The sequence below is a fragment of the Wyeomyia smithii genome, chromosome 2, assembly GCF_029784165.1.
Source record: "Wyeomyia smithii strain HCP4-BCI-WySm-NY-G18 chromosome 2, ASM2978416v1, whole genome shotgun sequence".
NCBI lineage: Eukaryota > Metazoa > Arthropoda > Insecta > Diptera > Culicidae > Wyeomyia > Wyeomyia smithii.
In genome coordinates this window covers 167,743,075-167,768,434 of record NC_073695.1, presented here as the reverse complement: position 1 = coordinate 167,768,434, position 25,360 = coordinate 167,743,075, and the positions used below count along the sequence as shown (strand labels likewise).

Sequence of the window (25,360 nt, the reverse complement as noted above, 5' to 3'; positions counted from 1 at the left end):
GCATAAAGATATTGTTTTGCTGTTTAAATCAAGAAAGTCAGTAGAATATGTATTTCTTTTGACATTCCTTATCAAAAGAAAGTATAATATACATACCCCTAAAACACCCTATTGCAACACTGGTTTTTACAGAAGTTGGTAGGTACATAGCATGTTGGAATTGCATTTTCTCAGTTTGAATCTACCGTTTAGTGAAAAAAATCTAAATTTTTAAAGTTTCCCGCTACGTAAATTTGTGAATCTTGATAGGTTAAAATGCTGTCTACAAATCATCATCTTCATTTTTACTGCAGCGCTAGCTGTCAGTCGAACAGTCATTTTAATCGCCAATTGCTAGTTTAAATTTGTTTCAAATATTTCATATAATCTTGGCAACTCTGCCCATGAATGTCATCTAATACTTTGACAGATTTTCGTGAAAAGTGAAAAAAGATTAGCGAAACTATTGAGTTCGTCATTTGCCAGAGTGAAAATTTGGTTAAATTGTGCTAATTTGTGCATAAAAAATGAGAAATCATCACAGAAAAGTGCAGTGAAAAGTTAAACTACACAAAGAGTAAAATTACGTTGAAAATATGAACTGCCATCAGATACTAAGCGGAGCCTGCAATGCTGGCGATCGTTGTTTTGCAGTCGGATCCGTCGAGGGAGTTCCATTCACTGTATGTTCAATTCAGTATTTTTGTTTCCTGCGTTAGTTGCAGCAAGCAAACACATACTTAAAATTTTCTTTCAGTCAATAATGTACTGTTTTTATTTCGGAAGAATCTTCAACCTTTTTTCAAAGAAAAAAAAAAAAGATTCATGTAAAAATATGTCAAAGATAATGCTCTCTTATATTTGCACAATTACTTTATTTACAAGTCTTGGGCTTTGTAAGAAATAATCAATAAAATTGCAAATAATTGCGATGCATTTGAATCTTATCAATTGACAGAAGGAGTCACTTGACTAAATTTCAACGCTTGTCAGTATATTGCACTAAACCAACACACTTACAAATTTTGAAGTCTTGTACTTATACAGAAAAACAGTTTTATTAGGATTCTGATGGTTGTTAATGATCTATCGTCAGAATCCTAAAAAAAACTTTTTTTATAGAGACGTCTCTGTTATAAGAGCTTAAAATACTTGAATACTTTTTTAGAACATACTTTCGTAGATTTTGAAAATATTGTTTTGAGTGTAACAGTAGGTAGAATAATATCTTATATCGAAAGAGTGGAAAATGTTTCATTAAATTTTACTATCAACCGTTGGATTTTTTTGTTCATTCTTTCGATATGCTTCTGTAAGGTAACGTTTGCGATACTTGGATTTTATAGGTATATCTATCCATGCTATGATTATAAAAAAGAATAATAGATTATGAAGCGATTTTAGAACGTTTTCTATATTTGCCAGGATACTAAGTCGAACCTGTCTAAACTCTACTGCTTCCACTGTTTTTTTATTATTAATTTACCTTCCATTTAAAATAAAAAATAAATTTTACCTTATTGAATGTCATGCAAATTTATATTTAAAAAAGTTCTTTCAGTAAATTAGCACAACCAAAAAGAATGTTAGGACAATCAATTAAAAATAATAAGATTTCAATTTCCGTTCAAAAGTTATTGTTACACACACATCTGAAAAAACAATCACCTCCAGGTAAGTGAAACATTTTTCGTTGCATTTGACGTCTCTTGCAATAAAGGTTTCGCTCGCAAATTTGTCCTAAAGCTTGTATCCATTCGGAGTGATTATAACTATTTTCCGGCTTTTGGGGCCTAATTTCGTTTTTCTGCTGGTTAGGGACCTATGTCATAGCATTATATTCGAAAAACCGTATCTGGTTTTACGTTCATCCACTTCTTTGCAGAGACTTAATCAGTCAGCAGGATTATGTATCCAGCCAAAGCCACCGTACGGCAACCGTTCATGAAATACGTTGCCGGCAACCGTTCATGAAATACGTTGCCGTTAGAGCCGCTTCCAAACATGACGTCTTCACAGCTTTTGAACTAAGCAGAATTGATCTTAGTTTTTCAACTAGCGTCCGATTAAAGCGTTCAGTCGCCCTGTATTGCTCGATTCTTGTAGTAGTTGAACTGAAAAATATTCGTGACCTTGTCCCACGGAAAGACTTATCTGCCACTGAGTTATCTCTATGGCTTCATAGTCCTTGAAACACCGGAACACTTTCGCCTTGCTTTTGATGGTGTTCAATAAGTTCGAATACAACTTTTCATCGTTGTGTAGGTGCGCTCCATGTGCATTCTGCGTATTGGTATTAATGTCAGCTTGAGCCTCATATATAGGCTAACCGACGCACACGGTGTCGACTTGCTGTCATTTATTGTTTGATTACCATGCACGATGAAAGAGTACCGCGACATCGTAGTAAAATACTTTCGCGGCACGCAGGTTATGAGTTCGTGTTTTCTGATGAAATTCTGTCTTGCGACAGCCGCAAAATGTCCAAAACAATCGCCTGTGAGCGCCGACATTGGCATACTTCGTCCCGCATAAACATCACACAGTCCCAGAGCGTCGCGTCGGTGATGTTCTGGAGGGCCATTATATCAACGCCGCGTACTTCAAGACCGAGCTTCTAGAGAAAGATGTGGCCTTCGGGATCTCTACGGGAAGGATCATGACATCTATCAACAGGACGGCACATCAGCCCACACGGTGAATATCGTCCAAGCGTGGTGTCGGAAGAATTTGACTGATTTTCTCGGTGAGACTTTGTGGCTCTCCAGCTCCCCGGATCTTAAATCCCTGGACTTTTATGTATGGTCGTACATAGCAAGCAGCCAAGCAGTGCGTACATACGTGTGAAACGTTCTCTAACACCATCAAACGGCTCTCGGCACTGCTTTGTCATGGCACATGTTTCGCATGATCATGGGCTAAAAGCCACCTTAATAAAGCAATAAAAATAAAGTTTCGCAGAATCCAATCGAATCCAGCGGCAGTACTACATTCTGGATGGTAAATTCAACTCCTTTGTTAGACGCCTTCGATGTCCCCAACATACTTCCCGACAAGTGTCACGGCATTCTTGGCCACATCAATAATGAAAGGATCTTTTAGCTTCGTACGACAATTCTGCATATGCCCGACCTTGCCACAGCGATGGACCTAGCCGGTAAACATCGAACGTCGTACCACTCATCGCACATGAAACTTCAACTGCATTCAAGTTTTCCAAATTCGGTCCAGTCAGCTGCGGGATGCGTTCCTTTGAATTGCCCAGAACCTCTAGGATAACTTCGGACTTCGACTTGGGTAGACAAATAAGAACTCCACTTCCCTAAGCCTGACAGTGCCTAGTTCTTGAAAAATGCTCGTAATAAAAACTTAAAAATGATGAACGGGCGGGAAATCAGTTTTCGCCTGCAGTTGAAATCGCTCTTCGTCCGCCCCTAGATACGTAGCGCGTAAATTTCAAGGTTAGCGACTTTTTGCGAGTTAAAATAATAATCAGGAAAAAACCAAAGGTCAGGCAAAATTCGTGAATACTCGGCAATTGTATTTTAGAAACTCAACTGAAACTCTGAAATTTTAAAATCATTAAAAAATATACCGCTTAAAAACTGGCTTTTCTGAGAAATCCGTGTAAAAAAAGCGTAAATTTCAAAATCCGCGTTTAAAATGTGTAAAGTCCGAACTCCGCCAGCGGAACGCACAAAATCTGAAATCCGCTTAAACTGTTGCAGCAAACTTTTTATCACAAATGCATGAGTTGCAGGATACCAACTCACACTGAAATGAAGTGTAAATTCAAGCAATTGGGATCAATCAAAGAAATAGTTATCGGTTTCCGTTATACTCTACTAATTTTTTTGGAAATAAATATTGAAATTCAGTCCGCAAATATATATTTCGACTGTGACGTACAGTCTTCCTCAGTGCTTATGTGGACTGGTCCACATAAGCACTGAGGAAGACTGTACGTCACAGTCGAAATATATATTTGCGGACTGAATTTCAATATTTATTTCCAAAAAAATTAGTAGAGTATAACGGAAACCGATAACTATTTCTTTGATTGATCTCAATCACTCTGCTTAGACGCTCGTTATAGATTTTCTAGATTTGTCAAGCAATTGGGTTGTTTAGCTATTCACGGATTTTCGATTTTTATACAGGGTGTTTATTGCCATTTTAGGTATCTGATGAAGAAAAGTCAGCAAAGAGTAAATTTTCTTCGTACAATAACCGGATCATGGTGGGGAGCCCACACAGGAGACCTTATAAGGCTTTACCAAACAACGATATTGTCTGTTATTGAGTACGGGTGTTCCTGCTTCCGCTCCGCAGCAAACACACATTTGATTAAACTGGAGCAAATACAATATCGTTGTTTGCGTATCGCCTTAGGTTGCATGCAATCGACCCATACGATGAGTTTGGAGGTCTTAGCCGGAGTTCTACCGTTGAAAAACCGCTTCTGGAGCCTGTCTTCTCGTATTCTTATCAAATGTGAGGTCTTGAACCGTCCTGTGATTGAAAATTTTTAAAGGTTAATCGAACTCAATTCTCAAACCCGTTTTATGACATTGTATTTCAATCACATGTCCCAAAATATTAACCCTTCTTTGAATATTCCAAATCGTGTCAACTTATCAAATACTTCTGATTCTACTGTGTTTTTCGATACATACATGATAGAAGAAACTCGTGGAATCCCGGATCATTTACGCGTGCAGCAGATCCCCAAAATTTTTTCCAATAAATATCGAAACATCAACTGCGACAATATGTTCTACACTGACGGATCACTTCTCGATGGGTCCACTGGCTTCGGTATCTTCAATAACAATTTAACCGTCTCCCATAAGCTCGATAATCCTGCTTCTGTTTACGTTGCAGAATTGGCTGCAATTCAGTATACCCTAGGGATTATCGAAAAAATGCCCACGGACCATTATTTCATCTTTACGGACAGTCTCAGTTCTATTGAGGCTCTTCGTTCGATGAAAGATGTTAAGCACTCTCCGTATTTCCTGGGGAAAATACGGGAACATTTGAGTGCTTTATCCGAAAAATCGTTTCAGATTACCTTAGCGTGGGTCCCTTCTCACTGCTCGATACCGGGCAATGAGAAAGCGGACTCTTTGGCTAAGGTGGGCGCATCAAACGGTGAAATTTATGAAAGACCAATTGCTTTTAATGAATTTTTCGCATTTGTACGTCAGAATACGATCATCAGTTGGCAAAATTCTTGAACCAGAGGGGAACTGGGAAGGTGGTTCCATTCCATTATACCCAAGGTATCGACGAATCCGTGGTTCAAGGGGTTGGATGTAGGTCGAGATTTCATTTGCGTGATGTCTCGGCTTATGTCCAATCACTATAGATTTGATGCGCACCTCCGTCGTATTGGGCTCGGGGAAAGTGGTTTCTGTGCCTGTGGTGAAGGTTATCACGACATAGAGCACGTTGTTTGGTCATGCCCTGTACACCGTGACGCCAGGTCTAAATTAATAGCTTCCCTCCGGGCCGAGGGTAGAGAACCAGCTGTCCCTGTTCGTGATGTCTTGGCGAGTCGCGACCTACCCTACATGTCCCTTATATACATTTTCCTGAAATCCATCCATGCCCAAGTCTAGTCCCATTCCTTTCCACCCACATTCAACAAAACGGCAAGAACACGTCGTAGACCTCGATTTTGGAACCAGCAATTGAACCCCACACGAACTCGCCAGGAAAACCCGAGGCCTTTCTTGATATCTTGGCTCAGCGGCACACACCATATGGCCACTTGAACACCAGCGAACAACAACAACGAACCAAAACCAGCAACTAGACCCCGCACAATGCCCTCAGAACCCGAGGATTACAAGCCCCTGTCCCAGCTCATGAGATCCTGGCTTAGCAGAACAAATCCATACATGCTGCATATTCATTCGATGATCATCAGACGACCATTCAACTACAAAACACTGATTGAATAATACATGCTAGTTTTAAGATAGACTTAATTTCAGCTCGTAGTCGGCAGCGAGGATAAAAAATTTGCTTATAGATTTTAAGTCATCCGATATAATTGGCGCCGTTAAACATTGAATTGTATTTGTGCCGTGACAAATAAATGATTTGTGAAGAAAGAAAAACCGGTTATCGCTGTCTGACGACACTCTAAAACTTGGGTTGCCGACCTTCGGGTTCTACAAAATCTGCGAAAATTAATAATTGAATTATATACTTGGCAATATGGGTATTTTCGGAATCGGAATGATGTCATACGGAAATCGGTCATATATTTCCAAATATTAGCCTTTTTTGAAACGTAGTGACGTCTGTTTGCAGCCGAAAATCGACTTTCGTGCAAATGGTTCTAGAGAAGTGTTTCAAAACATCCAACCTGCTTTGATCCGTTTTTGGAACGATTTCTTGGCATATTTCTTGTATAACTTGATAACGGAGAGTCCAATCTAGTGTTTTGGATAAATATAATGTTTGGAAAAGTTTCTGAAGCTCAACTATTACCGAATAAAAATTTGGTTAAGAGCATGGATCAAACAAGATATGAGCTTCTAGAATCCAGCTATTAATTTAAAAAAAAATTTTGTATGTATGTATGTACACGGTGACAAAAAAGTCCGGTCACACTTTTTTGGGGTCGCCTGTAGCCTACATTCACCGGAATTCCGCCCAATCTGCACGGAAGCTGGCCAGGAACCTTAAAATGAACCGAGAATCAATCCGCCTGCTTCTGCGCAAGAATTTAAAACTTACACCGTACAAAAAACAGGTGGTTCATGGGGTTACCAAAGCTACAAAGGACAAGAGGTACCAACGGTCGCGGGAGTTGCTCGGTTGGCGCGCAGATGACGAGATTATTTTTCCGGACGAGAAGCTGTTCGTTTTGGAGCAAACAGTCAATCGCCAAAATGATCGAGTTTGGAGTGTGAGCCTCTAGCAATCTCTGCGGACAAGCTGAACGTTTCCCGGTTCCAAAATAAGACGTCAGTGATGGTTTGGGGAGCCATTTGCAAGAGAGGTAAACTGCCTCTTATTTTTATCGATAAAGGGGTCAAAATCAACGCAGCGTACTACATGGACACGGTTTTGAATAAAAATGTTCTGCCTTAAGCTGAACTATTGTTTGAAGACGATTACTACTGCTTCCAGCAAGATGGCGCCTCATCCCACACCGCAAAGATTGTTCTGGCGTGGTGTGAGGAAAACTTGACCGATTTCATTTCGAAGAATGAATGGCCTCCGTCGTCTCCGGATCTGAATCCATTGGATTATTCCGTGTGGGGATACATGATGTCGAAGCTGAACGACTACAAAATAACAAATTTGGAGCAATTCAAGCGAGTTATCACGAAAATCTGGGACGAGATGCCGATGGAGCAAGTGCGCGCCGTTTGCGACGACTTTCCGAGACGTCTGAAGCTGGTTCGATCAGAGAAAGGTGGTGTAATTCCGAGATATCATCTGTGAAGTATCTTTATGAGTAACTGAATAAAGCTATGAAAGCCAGATTCAGATTTTCTTCTTATTCTTTGAAATATTGAGATTTTCCTGTGTGACCGGACTTTTTTGTCACCCTGTATGTTCCAGCATAATTCTCGAATGACTGTAGCGATTTCAACCAAACTTAACATATGTGTTCTTTGTACAAAGGGAGTGGTCATAGAAATATTGGGAAGAGGAAGGAGCAACCCCTAAAGAAACTTTCTGAATGAGTACGATAAATTTCAGGTCTGGAGACCGGAAATTGATTTCCAGAGACCGGAACATGATGTCGAAAAAAGATGATGATGATGGTCCCGCCTCTTACCCCTACAAAGATTTGAGGTAGACGATTTATCTATTAGATAATTAGTTATCATCATTCCGTCTCGAACGCTCGACGAAAACGGACGCATTAAGTGATTGTCTCGCTATAAAATCGCTACTGTGTGAAGAAGAAAAAAAGCATTGCTTACTCGGTCGTGTTTCAAAGAGTGCGAAGTGCGGTGTAAAGACAAACTGATAATCCGAAGGTCATCCTGCTATTGTGTTATAGCTGTGTCGTTGCGAAGCTGCCCGTTCCAGCACCGAAAGACTCGGTCATTGTGCTATTGAAGACAACAAAAAAGAGGTACGTGATTCTTTGCCACTGTACTGTTGCGCTAGTTTGAGCGCAATGGATGTGGATCCCTTAGCCCCCGATCCCCCGTCTCCAAACCCACCCGACCCTGACCCTCCGGTTCACCCCCCCTCTGTCCCTGCTTTAGTCAATCCTCGTCCCAGGCTTTACCCAGACGGATCAACGAGTCCACTGGTTCTCTACATGAGGCCCAAACCAGGAGGAAAATCACTGAACACGTTACAAATCGCTAAAGATCTGACGTCACGATACGAGGCCGTGACCGAAATCGCAAAAGTCAGACCAAACAAGCTCCGTGTCGTGGTCAATGATCTGGATCAGGCCAACGATACAGCTCGCTCTGAGCTCTTTACACGCGAGTATCGCGTGTATGTACCTGTACGAGACGTGGAGATCGACGGTGTAGTAACCGATTCGAGTCTGACTGTTGAGTGTATTCTGGGAAGCGGCGTCGGCTGCTTCAAAAAATCCACTACCGAGGCGAAAGTATTGGATGTTAAGCAATTACGGTCCATGTCGCTCGTCTCCGGTAAAAAAGTATACACTCCGTCAGACTCGTTGCGCGTTACGTTTGCCGGATCTGCCATCTAGGGAGTAGCCACGTTTCTATCAACCAGGTTCGTCTGCCTGTGCGTTTGTATGTGCCCCGTGTTATGAATTGCACCAATTGCAAGCAGTTAGGCCATACAGCTGCCTACTGCTGCAATAAGGCACGGTGTGGCAAGTGTGGGGAGACTCATGCGGAAGATTCTTGCAGTGTAAGCGCTGAAAAGTGTATTCACTGCGGGGAAAATCTGCATGAGCTTTCCGCATGCCCGGTGTACATGCAACGCAGAGATAAAATTAAACGGTCTCTTAAGGAGCGCTCAAAGCGTTCTTACGCTAAGATTCTTAAGAAGACCGTGACCACTTCTACCATAACATCGAACCCCTTTGATCTGTTGGCTTCAGATGAAACCGACTCTGACGAACCACTAGAAGGAACTTCTTTTGCCTGTCTTGGGGAGTCTAGAAAGAGGAAAAATCTTTCCTCTCCTAAGCTTCCCAGGAAAGGACCTAAGGTTTCTCAAGATGGAATGAATAATACGAACAAATCTAAAAGTGCTGCGGAAAAGCCGAAGCAAACTCCTCCTGGGCTTGCAAATTTAAAGTCCCAGAAGGAGTTCCCAGCACTTCCTGGAACATCTAAAACCCCAGTTGCTCCTTTTGCACACCCAGATAATCAAATAAACTCTGGATTGGTGAATTTTTCTAACATCGTGGACTGGATTTTTGAAAACTTCAATATACCTGATCCAATTAAAAATTTCCTCACAGTACTTCTCCCAACAGTTAGATCGTTTTTGAAGCAGTTGACTGCCCAATGGCCCCTACTTGCTGCGATTGTATCCTTCGATGCCTAATTCATCTGCGTATATGAAGGATCCTATCTCTGTCTTACAGTGGAATTGTAGAAGTATTTTACCAGAAATTGATTCATTTAAAGTTTTGATAAATAAAAACAAATGCGATGCATTTTCCCTTTGTGAAACTTGGCTTACTTCAAATATTGATCTTAACTTCCATGATTTTAATATTATTCGCCTTGATCGAGACACCCCATATGGAGGAGTACTTCTAGGGATTAACAAGTGCTATTCTTTCTATCGTATCAACCTCCCCTCGATTCCAGGCATAGAAGTTGTCGCATGTCAAATGACAATACAAAGTAAAGAGCTTTGTATTGCCTCAATATATATTCCTCCCAGAGCACAGGTTGGGCAACGGCTGCTCTTTGATTTAGTAGAACTTCTCCCCTCGCCACGTTTGATTTTGGGAGACTTCAACTCTCATGGTGTGGCTTGGGGATCCCCTTACAATGATAACCGCTCCTCTTTAATCTATAACCTTTGCGATGACTTCGACATGACTATTTTGAACAACGGTGAAATGACACGTATCCCGAAACCTCCAGCGCGCCCAAGCGCTTTGGATCTATCCTTATGTTCGACGTCGCTACGGTTGGATTGCACATGGAAGGTAATCCTCGATCCTCACGGTAGCGACCATCTGCCTATTCTTATTTCAATTACCAACGGGTCAACTCGCATGCGACCAATTGACATTCCGTATGACCTCACACGAAATATCGATTGGAAGTTATGCGAGGAAATGATTTCAAAAGCGGTCGAGTCGATTCAACATCATCCACCACTTGAAAAATACAACCTCCTCGCGGGCTTAATCCTCGACGCCGCGTTGCAAGCCCAAACGAAGAAATATCCCGGCGTAGCGATCAAAGAGCGGCCTCCAACTCCGTGGTGGGACAAAGAGTGCTCCGATGTCTACACGCAAAGATCCGACGCGTTTTTGGCCTTCCAGAAGGGAGGTATACCTGGCGACTATTTACGGTATTCGGAGCTTGATACCAAGCTTAAAGGCTTGTCTAAAGCAAAGAAACGCGGATATTGGCGTCGGTTCGTAAACGAGACATCGAGAGAGACATCAATGAGCACTCTTTGGAACACAGCCCGAAGAATGCGGAATCGCGTAACGGTCAACGAAAGCGAGGAGTCTTCAAGTAGGAGGATTTTTGTTTTTGCCAGGAAAGTATGTCCGGACTCTGTTCCTGCGCAAAACTTTGTTCGCGATACGTCTCCGGGCCACGACGCGATAGAATCACCTTTTACGATGGCAGAATTTTCAGTTGCCCTCCTGTCCTGTAACAATAACGCGCCTGGGTTAGATAGAATCAAATTCAACTTGTTGAAGAATCTACCCGGCAATGCCAAGAGGCGCTTGTTGAACTTGTTCAATTAGTTCCTGGAGCAAAACATTGTACCGCAGGATTGGAGGCAAGTGAAGGTGATCGCCATCCAAAAACCGGGGAAACCAGCTTCTGATCACAACTCTTATAGGCCGATTGCAATGCTATCCTGTATCCGGAAATTGATGGAAAAAATGATACTCCGTCGTTTGGACCATTGGGTCGAATCAAATGGTCTACTATCAGATACTCAATTTGGCTTCCGCCGTGCCAAAGGGACGAATGATTGTCTTGCGTTGCTTTCAACAGATATTCAGCTGGCGTATGCTCGCAAAGAACAAATGGCGTCTGCGTTCTTGGACATTAAGGGGGCTTTTGATTCCGTTTCTATTGACATTCTTTCGGGTAAACTTCACCGACAAGGATTTTCTCCAATTTTAAACAATTTTTTGCACAATTTGTTGTCCGAAAAGCACATGCATTTTACGCATGGCGAATTGGCAACTTTTCGAATTAGCTACATGGGTCTTCCCCAGGGCTCATGTTTAAGCCCCCTCTTTACAATTTTTATGTAAATGACATCGACGAATGTCTGGCAAATTCATGCACGATAAGACAACTTGCCGACGACAGCGTGGTCTCTGTTACAGGAGCCAAAGCTGCCGATTTGCAAGGACCATTGCAAGATACCTTGGACAATTTGTCTGCTTGGGCTCTACAGCTAGGTATCGAATTCTCTCCGGAGAAGACTGAGATAGTAGTTTTTTCTAGGAAGCATGAACCTGCTCAGCTCCAACCACAATCAATGGGTAAAACGATCTCTCAGGTTTCAGGAGGTAAAGGAGTAAATTTTCCTCGTACAATAACCGGATCATGGTGTGGAGCCCACCCAGGAGACCTTATAAGGCTTTACCAAACAACGATATTGTCTGTAATTGAGTACGGGTGTTTCTGCTTCCGCTCCGCAGCAAACACACATTTGATCAAACTGGAGCAAATACAATATCGTTGTTTGCGTATCGCCTTAGGTTGCATGCAATCGACCCATACGATGAGTTTGGAGGTCTTAGCCGGAGTTCTACCGTTGAAAAACCGCTTCTGAAGCCTGTCTTCTCGTATTCTTATCAAATGTGAGGTCTTGAACCGTCCTGTGATTGAAAATTTTGAAAGGTTAATCGAACTCAATTCTCAAACCCGTTTTATGACATTGTATTTCAATCACATGTCCCAAAATATTAACCCTTTGAATATTCCAAATCGTGTCAACTTATCAAATACTTCTGATTCTACTGTGTTTTTCGATACATCCATGATAGAAGAAACTCGTGGAATCCCGGATCATTTACGCGTGCAGCAGATCCCCAGAATTTTTTCCAATAAATATCGAAACATCAACTGCGACAATATGTTCTACACTGACGGATCACTTCTCGATGGGTTCACTGGCTTCGGTATCTTCAATAACAATTTAACCGTCTCCCATAAGCTCGATAATCCTGCTTCTGTTTACGTCGCAGAATTAGCTGCTATTCAGTATACCCTAGGGATTATCGAAAAAATGCCCACGGACCATTATTTCATCTTTACGGACAGTCTCAGTTCCATTGAGGCTCTCCGATCGATGAAAGATGTTAAGCACTCTCCGTATTTCCTGGGGAAAATACGGGAACATTTGAGTGCTTTATCCGAAAAATCGTTTCAGATTACCTTAGCGTGGGTCCCTTCTCACTGCTCGATACCGGGCAATGAGAAAGCGGACTCTTTGGCTAAGGTGGGCGCATCAAACGGTGAAATTTATGAAAGACCAATTGCTTTTAATGAAAATTTCGCATTTGTACGTCAGAACACGATCATCAGTTGGCAAAATTCTTGGACCAGAGGGGAACTGGGAAGGTGGTTCCATTCCATTATACCCAAGGTATCGACGAATCCGTGGTTCAAGGGGTTGGATGTAGGTCGAGATTTCATTTGCGTGATGTCTCGGCTTATGTCCAATCACTATAGATTTGATGCGCACCTCCGTCGTATTGGGCTCGGGGAAAGTGGTTTCTGTGCCTGTGGTGAAGGTTATCACGACATAGAGCACGTTGTTTGGTCATGCCCTGTACACCGTGACGCCAGGTCTAAATTAATAGCTTCCCTCCGGGCCGAGGGTAGAGAACCAGCTGTCCCTGTTCGTGATGTCTTGGCGAGTCGCGACCTACCCTACATGTCCCTTATATACATTTTCCTGAAATCCATCCATGTCCAAGTCTAGTCCCATTCCTTTCCACCCACATTCATTAAAACGGCAAGATCACGTCGTAGACCTCGATTTTGGAACCAGCAATTGAACCCCACACGAACTCGCCAGGAAAACCCGAGGCCTTTCTTGATATCTTGGCTCAGCGGCACACACCATATGGCCACTTGAACACCAGCGAACAACAACAACGAACCAAAACCAGCAACTAGACCCCGCACAATACCCTCAGAACCCGAGGATTACAAGCCCCTGTCCCAGCTAATGACATCGTGGCTTAGCAGAACAAATCCATACATGCTGCATATTCATTCGATGATCATCAGACTACAAAACACTGATTGAATAATACATGCTAATTTTAAGATAGACTTAATTTCAGCTCGTAGTCGGCAGCGAGGATAAAAAATTTGCTTATAGATTTTAAGTCATCCGATATAATTGGCGCCGTTAAACATTGAATTGTATTTGTGCCGTGTCAAATAAATGATTTGTGAAGAAAAAAAAAATTAGTTATTACTTCAATTAAACCAGAAAGCAAAAAAAAAACGGACTGGTTTTGTCAATACAGATATAAAATCCTCCATAATATTCCAATGCTTAAACGGCAGTATTACTGAATAAAAAAAAAATTTAAACACAAATTTCTAAGCCGTTCTACGACCAAGATTACCAAGTTCTAATTATTTTACTTCTTTCAATCAATTGAACATTATTCACATCTAAATTAAGCCAACACCCAATCTAGCCCACAGCTGAATTGCTACAGTCCCAACAAGGCCATTCCCGCCGAACTCAGCAAGCAAAGCACAGGTAAACCGTGAACTTAACATGAGACTCATGAGGATGTCCCCACCTAGGGAAGTCTAGAAAATTTCCAACCCGAAAAAGTCCTAGAACAGCTAGGAATTTCAACGTCCAAAGACAATCAAAAGTGTCATAATTTTCCCGAGTAATCCGACGTATGTCCAGAACTACTTAAAAGTTTATTGTGTCACAAAAACTCAGTTTTCATAACATACCTCAGCATAATACATCTGTATGTATGTAAATAAAAAAAAAACCTTTATTTTTCAAAATGTCATATATTAATTTAAGAAAGGTAGTCAATTATATCTGTGTAACGCGCGCGATTCTCAAACCTTTGTAGACTTCTCATTTATTTTATTTTTTTTACTACTACATTAAATACAAAATCCATCATTATCATCGGGACGAACATAATAGTTTTTACAATGCTTAAATAAATACTAAAAAGCTATTACAGCAAAAGTCCACATAAAATCATCCGTTATGAAAACTTCGTCAATTTAGTGCGTGAATTGTAAAACATTTCTGTTTAGCTGCCTAAAAAACAGCTTTGACGTGTGAAATACATTGTCTCTTGAACTCAAGTAGCGTTGCTGCACGTTTGACCTGTGTAGGCATCGAATTGAACACTTTAATTCCTTTAAAAAATAATGAATTCTGCGAAGCTCCAAAAATAAAATTTGGTGTTCGAATTTCTGTCGCGTTTCTAGTATTGTATCTATGAATAACACTTCCTCTCACAATTCGATCACACAAATATCGAGGCAGCAATCCGTTAACTATTTTAAAAATGAACACCATCGTCATGAACACAATTCGCTGCTTCACAGATAACCATTGCAAGGCATCCAACATCAAGGCAGAGGAAGTGAATCTACTACATCTCAAAATTAACCGCATAACTTTATTCTGCAAACGCTGCAACCTCGATATTTGAGTTTCATTTGCCAAAAATAAAATGGAAGAGCAAAAGTCCAAGTGGGGAGAGATGATTGATTTATAGAGATGAATCTTGCTAAAAGTACTCAACTCTTTATTCAAACGACAGAGAATTCCATGTTTTTTGGCAATTTTCTTGATGACATTGTCAATATGAATATTGAACTTAAGTTTGTCATCAATAGTCACGCCAAGATATTTCATCTCACGTACGCGTTCAAGTGTCTCGCTGTCAATTTCCACAGAGACATTTTCAGTAACACGGTTGCGCGAAATAACCATAAATTTAGTTTTACCTATATTCAGTTTTAGTTGTTTGAATTTCAACCTACTCAGCGAACACAAGTCCTCATTCAAGCGAATAATAGCAAAATCGAGGTCTTTAGCTGCAATGAACAGTACAGTATCATCAGCAAAAAGGTTAATATCACAGAAACGTAAAACTTGTCTCATGTCATTAATGTACATTATGAATAAAATGGGCACTAATACACTTCCTTGAGGTACTCCAAGAATGTTTCCCATGGGAAAAGATGTAAATTCATTGAAAATAGTCCGTTGAGTTCTGTCACACAAGTAGCTCTCAAACCACTTGTATGCAGTACCTGTAATACCAAAGCGCTTTATTGTTCGTAACAATAAGGGCCTAGAAATTGTTTCGAAAGCGCGTTTTAAACCCAAGAACACTGCAACAATAGTTTCTTTACGCTCAATATTTTCTTTCCATTTTGCTAACACCAAATTCAACGCAGTTTCACAAGAATGACCTTCTCGATAGCCTGATTGTTCTGGTATTAACAAACTGTTCATATTAAGATAATTTAAAAGTTGGCCTTTGATAACAAGTTCTAAAATTTTTTCTAATGTGTGCAACATGTTGATGGGACGAAACTCTTCGGCTTTACTCGTACCAGAAAGGGGAAGCAACCAAAGAGGGAGGGGGTCTTAATTTATAAGAAAGTCAGGTCTTGTATGGGAACTTTTTGAAAAGGTACGATAACTTTCTGATGTCTAGCGACCGTAATATGATGTCCGATGTTTTTCTAAAACAAAGATGGCGACTTTTGGTTTCTGGGAAGCTGTATACAACTGTAGAAAACGTTTACAAACCTCCAAACATTGGTATTTCCGAAACCAGGATGACCTTCACAAACCATAAATAAAAATCCAACGACATTTTTTAAATTCAATATGGCGATTTCCGGTTTCAAAATTTTGTGAAAAACGAATATATGCTCTGCAATATGTATATTTTCGATATCAAGATAACGTCCAGAATCCAAATATTCATGTCCGGCGCATATTTTTAAATCGTACATGACGGATTTCATTTTCTAGAAAGGTTACTAGAATACAGAAGAAGGCTTGGACGTAATATTGAAACGTTACTTGCAGTGGTGGGCACCGCTAACCGAAAATTTAGCGACGCTAATCGCTAAGTCGCTAACCGGAAGATTTAGCTCGATAATCGCTAAACGCTAAACCCACATTAGCGGAACTTTCGCCAATCGCTAACTTTTTAATATGTAAATAGTCTTATCACTATATTTATTGCTCATGTTTTGTAAGATTTGGAACCACTTTGATCTATTTTGGTTAAACAAACGAAAACAATTACTTTTTAAAGCTATTTACAGTAAGAGGTTCACGAAACGGTATTCATATTTGATTTTGTAAAAACAAGAATAACAAAAGTTATTTAGCTTGCATTGAAAATAGATACTCTTAGGAATGTTTTCATGGAAATTCTATTATTATCTGAATCGAAAAAGTAAAACCAAAGTTCTCATAATTTCAAGCGCATTGCAATTTACCAAAGTTCTTGGTGTGCCAAAAATTCAATCTAGAGCCGATCAGAAGAGCATAATCAAAAAATTACAAAATTATATCACACGAGATACAAATAACATAATTTGATACGATTTTGTATTTTCCCATATGCTTTTGATATCAAAATATAATCTGAATGAGTTTTAAAAACAAATCCTGAAACAAAGTTGTTTTGAGACAAATCTCACATTTTTTTCGTCTCTATCAAAACCTGTAGTTTATAACAATGGTTGTTACTATACTGTTCCATATGCTATCTCATTTTGTTAGAAAGCTGATACGTTAGTAACAAAACTTGATATGGGTTTGACATTAGTAGAATATTTATTGTTAAAATTTCTGTTATTTTAACACCTAACGGGATCTAATTTGAAACACAACCTGAAGGGTTTTTTGTATAACAAACTAACAGCTTCTGTTACATTTTTGTTTTGTCTTTCTGATCGGGCGACCTTGTGCTTGTTCTTCAAAATGCTCCTGTGGCTTGTACGATAACTGGAACTCCATTCTAGGGTAAAAAACTGACAAAAGTAACTTTCGCAGTAAAGTATGTTCATCTTTCGAAGCAATTTACGTACGCCATCAGCAATCCACAGTTTTTCTATATATTTCTATTGTCGCTTCTCCACAAAATTTGGCGAATTAGCGATTAGCGTTTCGAAGGCCAAAATTTTAGCGACGCTAACAGTTTCGCTAACCAGCTCAAAAATTAGCGAAATCGCTAACTGAATTTTAGCGTCGCTAATTAGCGAATTAGCGGAATGGTGCCCACCACTGGTTATTTGAAATCAATCCGCAATTTCTGCTTTCTGTCAAGCTGTGTTAAACTGAGTAAAATGGTAAAATAATGTCAATATTTCTAGAAAGAGAACTATGCTCAGAAAATAACAACGAGCGTCCAACGCTATTTTCAAATTCAAGAAGAAAAATATTCAAATACTCCCTGATATTAGGTTCATAGGTCAGAGCTGACTCCCCAGAACCGAAAATTGGTGTCCGAACGTTTGGTATAGTGAGGGTTGTTTTTCTCGTGGGAGTTATTCAAAACTTAAGGAAAATGTGGAGATAGCCCCCGTATTTCCAAATTGTTGATTAATTTATGAAGACTGATGTTCAGCTTTAAGGATTATATTAATATTGTTTACACAAAAAGTAAAACGAGATTGATTATGTAATTTCAGTGTAATTTGAGTTTATTGTAAGTTAATCGATACCGTCGAAAATGCTGATAAGGATTCCAACGGAATTTTTCAACTCACTCGACCCAGCTGGAATGCCTTCGCATCGATTATCAATCAACAAAGGATCTTCAATCATATTGCAAAGAAATATCGATCCCCCGAAACTTTGCAACGAAACAAGGCCAATATGTTAGAAAGCTGCCCAAAAATATAATTGGAGCAACAGGAAAGGGCGAAGGTGGAACAGTTTTTATACCAAGGATACCACATATGCCTTGTGATCAGGGATGCCACATGTACAGACTAATCTGTATTTTACAGATTTTTGGCCGAAGTAACGGTACAGAATCTGTATATACAGATATACAGATTTTCGTCGGAAAGTACAGATTTACAGATTTTCCGAAATCGACAATAATTTTTAAAAACAATCCAAATTTTATTTAATTAAATAATAAGCAAATTGAACATATTTTCAACTCCTCACACGTTTTAAGCTAAAAACTTTGTTTATGTACCATAAAAACTTAAAAAATACAAAGTTTTTTATGTTTAAACAATACAGATTTTTTTTACAAATATTTTTGTTCCAGATACAGATGCTCAGATTTTTCCGAGGGAAAACACAGATTTAAATGTGGCAACCCTGCTTGTGATCTACCATTCTATTACAAATTCCCTGTAATAATTGCATTCTCTATAACTATAAATAAGTCACAGGGACGATCCATTAAACAATGTGAAGTAGAATTAAGATCACCGTGTTTTTTCCGCGGTCCCTTACATGTCGCTTGCTCGAGGGTTCGCTCACCTGCATATTCATTCACTTTAGCTCCAGATGGAGAAACGTAAAAAGTGGCGTATAAGCAAGTTTATAACTCAAATAGAAATATGATTTGAAATTTTTTTTTTCCTCATCTATTATGATTTGAAATGATGGGTTGGAAAAGCGCCCCAAAAAAAGATAAACGTTTACTTGTACAGAATATAGGTAGACTGTCTTGTTTGTTTCGTGGTACACTGCCGACGTGCAAGCAGACCGAACCAAGCGCTATTTTTTTCAAAATTGAGTTATTAACCCCTGTGGATGTGAAAATTACTAATCTATCTCATGAAAAAATGAGATCATTTGGACAGCTCATAATGATATTTCCTATAGCAGCTTGCAGGAAACATACAGGATGGGTAAACTTTGAACGCCGATTACTCGAAATAATGTGTTTGGCGGTCCGGTTTGTCTGCACGCCGACCAATTCTCAAACATATACCACCGTGCGGGGGTTTATTAAACCCCTATTCCAACCTGATTAAATTTTAACTTATAGTAAATGCAATTCAATGATTTTCACTTATAGAGTCGAAACTTGCTGGTAGGACTTTTATTTTAGTTGGAGCTCCGCTGGTTGGGCCATGACCCAATGTCAGATGTCGAATAACGTGTATCCTGAAAAATTATAAAAATATTTATTTGACTGAGTTATAAGTTCATTTCGAACTTATGAGACGTAACAAAAATCGATGAAAATTAACAAATATTCATGAGCAATAACAAGCCTGAGAAAGAAATTATACATTAAACGCTTGTTTTGTTGGTGAGTCTAAATCAACCGCGATATTTCTGTCCTGATCTCGGAATACTTGTATTTCCTCCCAAAAGCTAACGAATCAATAAAGCATATTCTGCTTGAACTTTGTTTCTTCGAAGATCTTTACTTTTCTCATCAATGAAAGAGTTATATGTTAAACCTAATTTTGCCATTTAATTTTCAATATCCCTGCACGGAGCTGCCATCTAGTTTTCATTTTATCTGGCGGATTATGCACGAGCAAAGTCAATTGCTAATAACAGAGGGGGTACCCAGATGGTCCCGAGGTACGATGCTGGCCTAACAAGCAAGTCGTCGTAGGTTCGAGTCTCGGTTCGGGAGAGACTGTTAGTGTCAGTAGGATCGTAGCGCTAGCCCCGCAATTGTCCCGTACACTAAACAGTTGGCTGCGAAGTCTGTGTATAACAAACAGAAGGTCAAATTCCGAATCGGAATGTAGCACCAAGGCTTTGCTTTGCTTGATAACAGAGGGGATTCACTGCTGTCAAACTTCATATATGTGTGCGTTATCGCAGATCAACTCTGGTCCATGACGTTTGTTGGTCCATGAGGTTTGTAACTATAAACAATACCGGGGAAAAAAATTTACTACACAACACATTATTCATAAAAGTTTTCCGCGATTTCTCGAGTTTTGATAAAAAAAAAACGTTCCAATTCTATAATATTTCACATCGTTCAATTTCATGACCAAAAAGAACAAAAACCAAAACGAACAGACGCCATGTAGCCAAATATGTTGGTTTAACGATGTTTGACAGGCTATAATAAATCCCCTGGCTAATAACCACAATTTTATGCGCATTTGAGTCATTAGATGGCAGCACTAACCGTTGTAAAGGTGTCGTGGTCAAAATGTAGGAAAAAAACTGGAAGTCAGGTATCTTGTTCTAGTCATCTTTTATGGCTTTGAATACTTTGAAGTGATAACCTATGTCAAGATCATGCTTGTTTTTTCTCCTCAGAAAACCTCTAGAGTGCAGGAGAACATCTTGCATTGCGAAAACAACTGCTCTCCCACTAAAGAGCAGATCAACGCACATGCTAGAAGAGAGCGACAGACGATTTTTATCTGCTGAGTTTCCTGAAAGCACCGCGGTGAAATCTGAAATCTCTCTTTTGCGAGACAATGAATTATGGTGTACTTTCTCACACCTATGGACATCACGCACAATATTTACACAGCAGAGCTATCTGCGGTGCGTTTCACAGTTTGTTTCTTGAGCGTGGCAGAAGAGAAAAAGAGATTGGGAGAAAAAAAAGACTGCGTTGACTACTCGACAGTGGACACTGTGGTGTACTTCTGCGTTTTCTCTGTAGAGTGATTCACCCCTCTTGTTTCTATCAGATGTCGGGTGAGTTGGAAGTGAGTTTGTCTCTCTGTAAGTTGGTTGAGACACAAGAAAAAAGCAATGTGGTGAAAGCATTTGCTACACGCAGGCACATACTGAAAGGGGAGTGCGCGGTGAATTTTTTCTCCGCTCTTCCCACATACTGAGGAGAATGACAAGCATGGTCAAGATACATACGCCTTTTTAGAAAATTACTCTTGAATCTAAAAAATTCCTCCACCTGTGGAAAATACGCAGTTTGCTACGCAAGTATGTGGGCAAAGTTTCTTTCATATCAAAAATGGTCGACTGAATTTTTGCGAATTACCAGATCATTTAAGATGGAAACGCTCTGAACTGAATTAAATTTCTATTAACAGATGGCCCTTGAATGTATGCGTATATTTCCGGAAATTATTGGCCTTTCAGTAGGTTCGTTCCATACAAACACAAACATAACCTTAAAATATGGCTGACAGAAAATTGACCGTCTCCAATATTTTTTAAGAAATAACAATCCTTAGCTCAAATCTAATAAACTGCCGCTCTGTGCATGTCGGTCCCATAGCAAAAAAACTCAAACGGAGGAAACGTCGATTGAATTATTTAAGCAAGTTTCGGTTATTTCGTGTCCGCATAGCTTGTCCTAGTAAGAAACTGTTATCAATTGGTTAAATTAAATATGTTCAAGTCAATTGACTTAAAAAATGACATAAATTATATGTTTCTATTAACATAACAGCAATGTGACTGACATGCGAATAATTTTCGATCTGATCAGCTAAACATTCGCATAACCGTCTCCTAACGAAACGAAAAGTGTTGCTTCAGGGTATCCGACAACGATTGTGTAACAATTCCCCGAAAACCATTTCCCGAAACCCATTTTCTCGAAAGATATTTCCCCGAATGTACCGATTCCCCGAAGATCATTTCCCCGAAAGATTTTTTCCCGAATGTACCAATTCCCCGAAAATTATTTCCCCGAATGTAACACTTTTCCGAAAAATATTTTCCCGAATGTAACACTTCCACGAAAAACGATTCCCCGACTGTAACATTTCCCCGAAAAATAATGTATCATTTTCCGAATGCATCATTTTCCCAGAGGATGTTTCTCATATGGCGTAATACATGAACTACGTAACGCATGAAGGGAAGGGGGTAGGGGGCAGCGGGTTGAGTCTGCGTTACTTACGTTACAGTTACGTAACTGTGATGTTTGCTTGAAATTCAAAATTTCGGAGGGGGTCAGGCTAATCAGCGTTACGTAATTTTAGGGGAGGGGGAGTCATTTCGAACGTTACCTATCGTTACATAGGGGGGGGGGGTCTGAAATCTAGATTTTTAGCGTTACGTAATTTGTGTACGACGCCTTTGTACTATTTTTCCGGAAACCACAACAGAAACGTTCTACTGTAATTTATGTTTTCCTTCTGTAAGGTTTGTAAACTAAGTTTGATGGAAATGATTTTAGGCCGCAGAACGGTCAATATATGCTTAGTCTGTTACCCGATTTAACGACGAAGACAATAAACTTTATGCCCCAAACAACTCGCAAGTCCATCTACACACTTTACTAGAAAGCAATGCAAAATTTAGTTAAAGGACTACCGTACAAAACGCACCAGCGGATTAAGAGCGCCCATACTATTGCTTTTGGTAAAAATGCTACATATTTTGATACGAAAACTGAAGAAAGGTGGGTTTAGGGGCGTTTCTCGCTTGAAAATGGGTTGCGGCACCAACTTCGAAACCCAATATCTTTTGAACAAAAATATCACCATCTCTAAATTTTCAGGAAAGTTTCGAAATTTGGTCGAAAATACCTGTGATTTTTTTTCTGATTTTTCAGTGCCCCAGAACATTGTTTCGAATAGTTACTATAAAAAAATATTTTTTTTATCCGAACAAAAATAATTTTAGAAGCTATAACATAGAATGCATCTGCTGTGAAAATTTAATTAAAATCGATGCAATATTCTTAAAGATATGTTTATTTGAAACCATATTGGCCTAAATTTCAAAATCAATAACAACTTGAAAACTTACTCAAATTCAGTAAAAATTGGAAAATCAACTTCCCGATTGAAACTCTTGAAGTTTTTGATATTTATTTGAAAAAATTAGACATCGCGATTTTTAGTAATCCGTTTCACGAATTCTGACCCTATTTTCATCTTCCGGTCTATGAGAACTTTCAATAGCCCAATTTCTGCATTTAAATATAAGTTCATAGTAAAAACTACATATGATGCAACACACTCGTGGCCTTTGGCCAACTCGATTGTCCGGGTTGAATGCTGTCGCTACCGCTTGTTCGGAAGTAAACTAGGAAATTACCCCTATGTTTGGAATAGACCTAGGAAATCCAACAGATTAGTTGTTCAAGTGTACGTGGTCGGCGGCCGGCTCGCGCTACGGGAGCAGTGCCGGCCTTAGGGACCGCCACAGTTCCTTGCCCTCGATTATGCGGCAAAGCCGCATCAGGTATACACCTATGGGTACGAGCATACCTATGAATATGGACAGCGGTAAATTGCCTAGGGTTGGTGAGGGTTGGAGACTAGGCCGTCGATTCCTCGCAGAACCGCATTGGTATGGTTTTAAATTAGTATGTTCAACGAAAAAACTAGTTATTTTACACATTTGAGGCAGGTTTCCATTTCTCCATTAATCTATTCCATTGCCATTTATCCTTTATTTGCCTCAAAAGCATGTATTTTAACAAATTACTTTTCGGTTCAGCGAGATGCGACCAAAACAATTATACTTCGTCACCTAAGAAAAATTTTTAATTGTGATTCAAATTACAAAACTTTCAGCCTTTTATGATTCAGCCTTTCGTATGTGATACATACTTTTCAGCCTTTCGTGTTTCAGTCTTTTGAGTTTCAGCCTTCCGTTACTAACCCATACATAGTTTTATCACAGACTAACAGATGTAACACTGGTACCCAGCTCCATCGCCACAATAAACGATCATTTCAAACATTCAATTGTAGCTGGTTCGGACTAAAGGGAAACTGCAGGGGATAGTCCTTAGGAGTTAGTAAACCTATTAAAACGGACGTACTAAAACAAAGGCGACGAAATAAGTGTTTTATCAATTAAATGTTTGCACTGAATTAAATATGAAGTTGAATCTTGACAATAGTTCGATGATTTATCTCGAACTGTTCAATAAACAAAACGCTAAAGAGTCAAAAAATTTTAAAAAATTATCTTACTGATCGAACTCTGCAGGTTGTCTATCAGAATTCAAAATCTGATAGATTTCCTGTCAGAGCAGGTGTACCTCAAGGTTCAGTCTTGGGGCCAGTCCTGTACAACATATTCACTTCAGATCTTCCTGATTTGCCTCCAGGATGCACAAAGTCATTGTTCTGCGATGACACAAGCATTTCCGTAAAAGGAAAAAGCCTTCGTGTCATATGCAGTCGATTGCAGAAAAGTTTAGATATTTTTTCTTCCTACTTGCAAAAGTGGAAAATCTCTCCCAATGCTTCTAAAACTCAAATGATAATTTTTCCGCATAAGCCTAGGGCGTCTTTCCTCAAGCCAAACAATAATCACGTTGTCAAGATGAATGGGGTTATTTTAAGTTGGTCCGACAAGGTTAAGTACTTGGGACTAATTTATGATAAAAAACTTATACAAGCCAAGTGCATCAAATATACGAGATGTTTATATCCTCTCATTAACAGGAATTCTAAACTTTGTTTAAAGAACAAACTTTTGATTTACAAACAAATTTTTAGACCAGCAATGCTTTATGCTGTACCGATCTGGTCAAGTTGCTGTTCAACAAGGAAGAAAACGCTCCAAAGGATTCAGAATAAAATTCTGAAAATGATTTTGAAGCGTCCTCCTTGGTTTGGTACACTCGAATTACATAGACTTACTGGTGTTGAACCATTAGAAGCTATGTCAAATAAAATTATTAACAATTTTCGACAAAAATCGTTGCAATCCTCAATTGCTACGATAAGCTCTCTTTATAGCCAATAAGTTAGCAATTAAGTTAGTTGTAAGTTTACTTCCCCTTTTCTGACAAGTAGGTTTAAATCCCTACGAATGATAAGTCCTTATTGCGAAAGCAAACAAATCCTAACAATTAAAATTTCAAATTTCTAACAGTGTTGAGAAGTCACCATTTGTGATTGGACACACATACTCATTATTTACTAATATTTATCATAAATACTTAAGCTACTAACAAATCCCCCCTTAAAAAAAAAAAAAAAAAAAAAAAAAAAAAAACGCTGAAGAGTCTTGAGTAAATAAAACACCAAGTTTCGCTCTGGTTTATTTTTTGTTAATCTCTGCATCAGTAGCGTAGCGTGACCGGGTGACACCCGGGGCGGAAAATTTGGGTGTCACCCCTTTCCCTCTGGGTGTCACCCCCACTATATTGCAGTTAAATCACCTTGTTATTAAAAATGGCGAGAGTTAGCCCGCTCGTTTTCAATTGCACTAAATCTACCCATTTTCGAAAAATTTTTAAATTTTCGAGAACTTCAACTCGACCTCCACCTAAATGATTAATCTCACGGATGTCACCCTTTCGAAGGCG

At 39.4% G+C, this 25,360-nt stretch overlaps 1 protein-coding gene across 3 annotated transcripts in view; it reads left to right on the top strand.

Annotated features, from left to right (window-relative positions):
• The first annotated feature begins 416 nt into the window (after positions 1–416).
• Positions 417–25,360, top strand: part of LOC129724417 (dmX-like protein 2) — a 129,164-nt gene continuing 104,220 nt past the window's right edge. For all 3 annotated transcript variants that reach the window (XM_055679299.1, XM_055679298.1, XM_055679297.1), the window contains exon 1: positions 417–662. In XM_055679299.1, the coding sequence (XP_055535274.1) occupies positions 576–662 (87 nt within the window). In that variant the 5' untranslated portion in view covers positions 417–575. The remainder of the gene's footprint in view (positions 663–25,360) is intronic.